At 36.6% G+C, this 2,735-nt stretch overlaps 1 protein-coding gene across 1 annotated transcript; it reads right to left on the bottom strand.

Annotated features, from left to right (window-relative positions):
* Window positions 1–1,081: 1,081 nt before the first annotated feature.
* LOC142150390 (olfactory receptor 5AP2-like) lies at window positions 1,082–2,086 on the bottom strand. Its single transcript, XM_075205585.1, has one exon. The coding sequence runs from the start codon at window positions 2,084–2,086 to the stop codon at window positions 1,082–1,084; it is 1,005 nt and encodes a 334-aa protein (XP_075061686.1).
* Window positions 2,087–2,735: the final 649 nt, after the last annotated feature.

Genomic DNA, 2,735 nt, shown 5'->3' with positions numbered 1-2,735 from the left:
AATATGACATTTTCTTAGCCAAGCTGCAAAAAAAAATATCTTATCATTTCCTATCTCAATCAATGCATTCTCCTCCCATTTGGCATTTCCTTCACTTATCTGTCTCCAAATCAGTCAGAGCTAAACATGGTGACAAGACAGATTTTCCTCTCTCTGTTCTACCTCCACCACATCACTGAACAGATATGTACACATGCTTCCCATAACCTTCAGAATTCAATTCAAATTAATCTTACTCACTTACAAAGCCCTTGAAAACAGCACCCCTTTATACATTTCTAACCTCATCTCAAAAGACTGTAAATGATGTCCTTTTATATATTTCTCTGACCTGTACCTCACCTCCACTATGAAATCCACCTCTCATTCCCACCTGGAATGTCTACCCATCAAGTCCCCCACTGTGTCTGGTCAGACTCTACCCCAGTAATAGTAATTCTGTTTTTTAGAGACCACCCCAATCCCACCTATACACTGGTACACTCTTGCTCCCAACCTACACTTTGAGCCACACTCTCCTGACTCAGCTACATACAACATATTAAACTTCCTCACAAGTAAAGCATTGCTTAATTAATTTTCACATTTGGATTTATTTGATTTACTTAGTACGTCCCTCTATTATATATGATCTTTTTTTTCCCTCTGTCCAGCCATGCAGGACAATATGGCATCTTGAAATTAATTACAATTATCAATTTAACTTCATATTGCCCAATTGCTAATAAGATATATTTTATGTATTTGCCTCATTGGTCACCCAACCTTTATTAAGTGAATTTGAAACTAATGAATTTTTACTGCCCCACTCTATCATTTCATTATCAGAGTTAAGAACCTCTTTAATTCAACATACTTAGTAAGTTATTTGAACAATAACAATTTTGTGTTCTTATTTATACAGATGGAAACTACAGACCTCAAGTCTGAGACTTGGGCCCAGTGGATCAGAATGGCAAGATTTCCACTCTACATCCTGTGCCACCCAGTCTACTGGATCATTAGTTCCCATCTATTATCAATGGGACTATCTTCACCTAAAAAAGTATTATTGTAGCTTAGCTGTTAAATGGGCTACATATTATGTTTTCCGTAGGTTAAACATGATTGATAGAAGCATAAATCTTTCCCTAACAAATGACACAATAATATCTACATTTGTAAAATTGTGCATTGTTAGTGTAATGACTCTTTTCACTTCTTGGTTCCTCAGACTGTATATAAGTGGATTCAGCATTGGTGACATTACTGTATAAAAGACAGCAGCTATCTTGTCTTGTTTTTCAAAGACATTGGAAGGTGAGCGTAGGTAAGTGAAGAAAACAGACACATAGAAGATTGTGACACACAAGAGATGTGAAGAGCATGTACTGAAAGCTTTCTTCCTGCCCTCAGCGGATTTCATCCGTAGAATGGAAGAAATTATATAAGTATATGAGATCAAAATGGTTATTAATGTACCCATGCCACAAGACAGCGTGAAGAAAATAATTCCCATGTCACAGGAGAAAGTATCAGAACAGGACAGTTTGAGCAGTGGAGGCATGTCACAATAAAAGTGGTCTATAAGATTTGAACCACAGAATTGGAGACTGAATATACATCCAGTCTCCAGGGATGACTGCAAGAAGCCAACAGAGAAAGCCAAGACAACCAGATACCTACATTTTTTCTTGGTCATTATTGAGACATAATGTAGAGGATGGCATATAGCAACATATCGGTCATATGACATGTTTGAGAGAAGAAAAACCTCAGTACATGCCAGAGTCGCAAAAAGGAAGAACTGAAGGGCACATCCATCAAATGAGATGGTCTTCCTCATGGAGATAAGGTCAGAGAGCATTTTAGGAGTTATTACTGAGGAGTAGAGAAGGTCCACCAGAGAGAGGTAACTCAGGAAGAAGTACATCGGAGTGTGGAGTTTGGAGGTGTTATGAACAACAGTCATCATACCAATGTTTCCAACTATAGTTACAATATAAACTTGTAAGAAGAATATGAAGAGGAATGGGGCAAGATCTCCATTGTCTGTAAGTCCAGAAAACACAAACACTGTCACTTTTGTCTTGTTTATGATGTCCATTGAATTATCTCTGTAATGGTGAAATAAATATTGATTACACATATAAATATTTCACAAGTCTAAACTAGTTTCACAAAATAAGCAATGCCAAATAGAGTGCACAGTACAACCTGCAACAGGAAATTATGAGGAGGACTTGAACTGAAGCACATTGGGGCTGAGGTAGGGTTGGCTGCAATTTTTGAAGATGAAAAATATACAAGTACAAATTCTATAAATACAAAGTAAACATAAAAATCATACAAATACAAGTTAAACATAAAAACATAACAGGTAGATTTGATGTAGACAAAGGCGGTGCAGACATGAGACTTAGGATAGAGAGGGCCCTCCTAGGTAAAGCTTACAGTCCGGAGTGAGAGCAAATTCAATGAGTTCGTAGAGAGAGGCATTAGAGAATATGAGATCATATCTCATAAAATATTTATCCTCCAACCATAGAGACATAAGGATTATAATATAATTATTATTATTATAAGCTCAAATTGCAGGAGCCTAACTATGCATCATTGAATGTTGAGGTTACAGTAACTTAGGCCCAAGCCATCTTTGATTGGAAGCCTTCACATCTTCATTTTATTTATTCTGGTTCTATAGTTTCTCCAATAATAATTAATTTTTGTCAAACTCAAGTTTTTGACAACCAGTG

Source organism: Mixophyes fleayi, chromosome 4 (genome assembly GCF_038048845.1).
Source record: "Mixophyes fleayi isolate aMixFle1 chromosome 4, aMixFle1.hap1, whole genome shotgun sequence".
Taxonomy (NCBI): Eukaryota; Metazoa; Chordata; class Amphibia; order Anura; family Limnodynastidae; genus Mixophyes; species Mixophyes fleayi.
Note: the sequence above shows the minus strand (reverse complement) of the source record. Positions and strands in the feature narration are given on the sequence as shown.

What these genes read in the sequence shown, in the direction of transcription:
- LOC142150390 (XM_075205585.1), bottom strand. Translation starts at nt 2,086, where the DNA reads ATGGACATCATAAACAAGACAAAAGTGACAGTGTTTGTGTTTTCTGGA.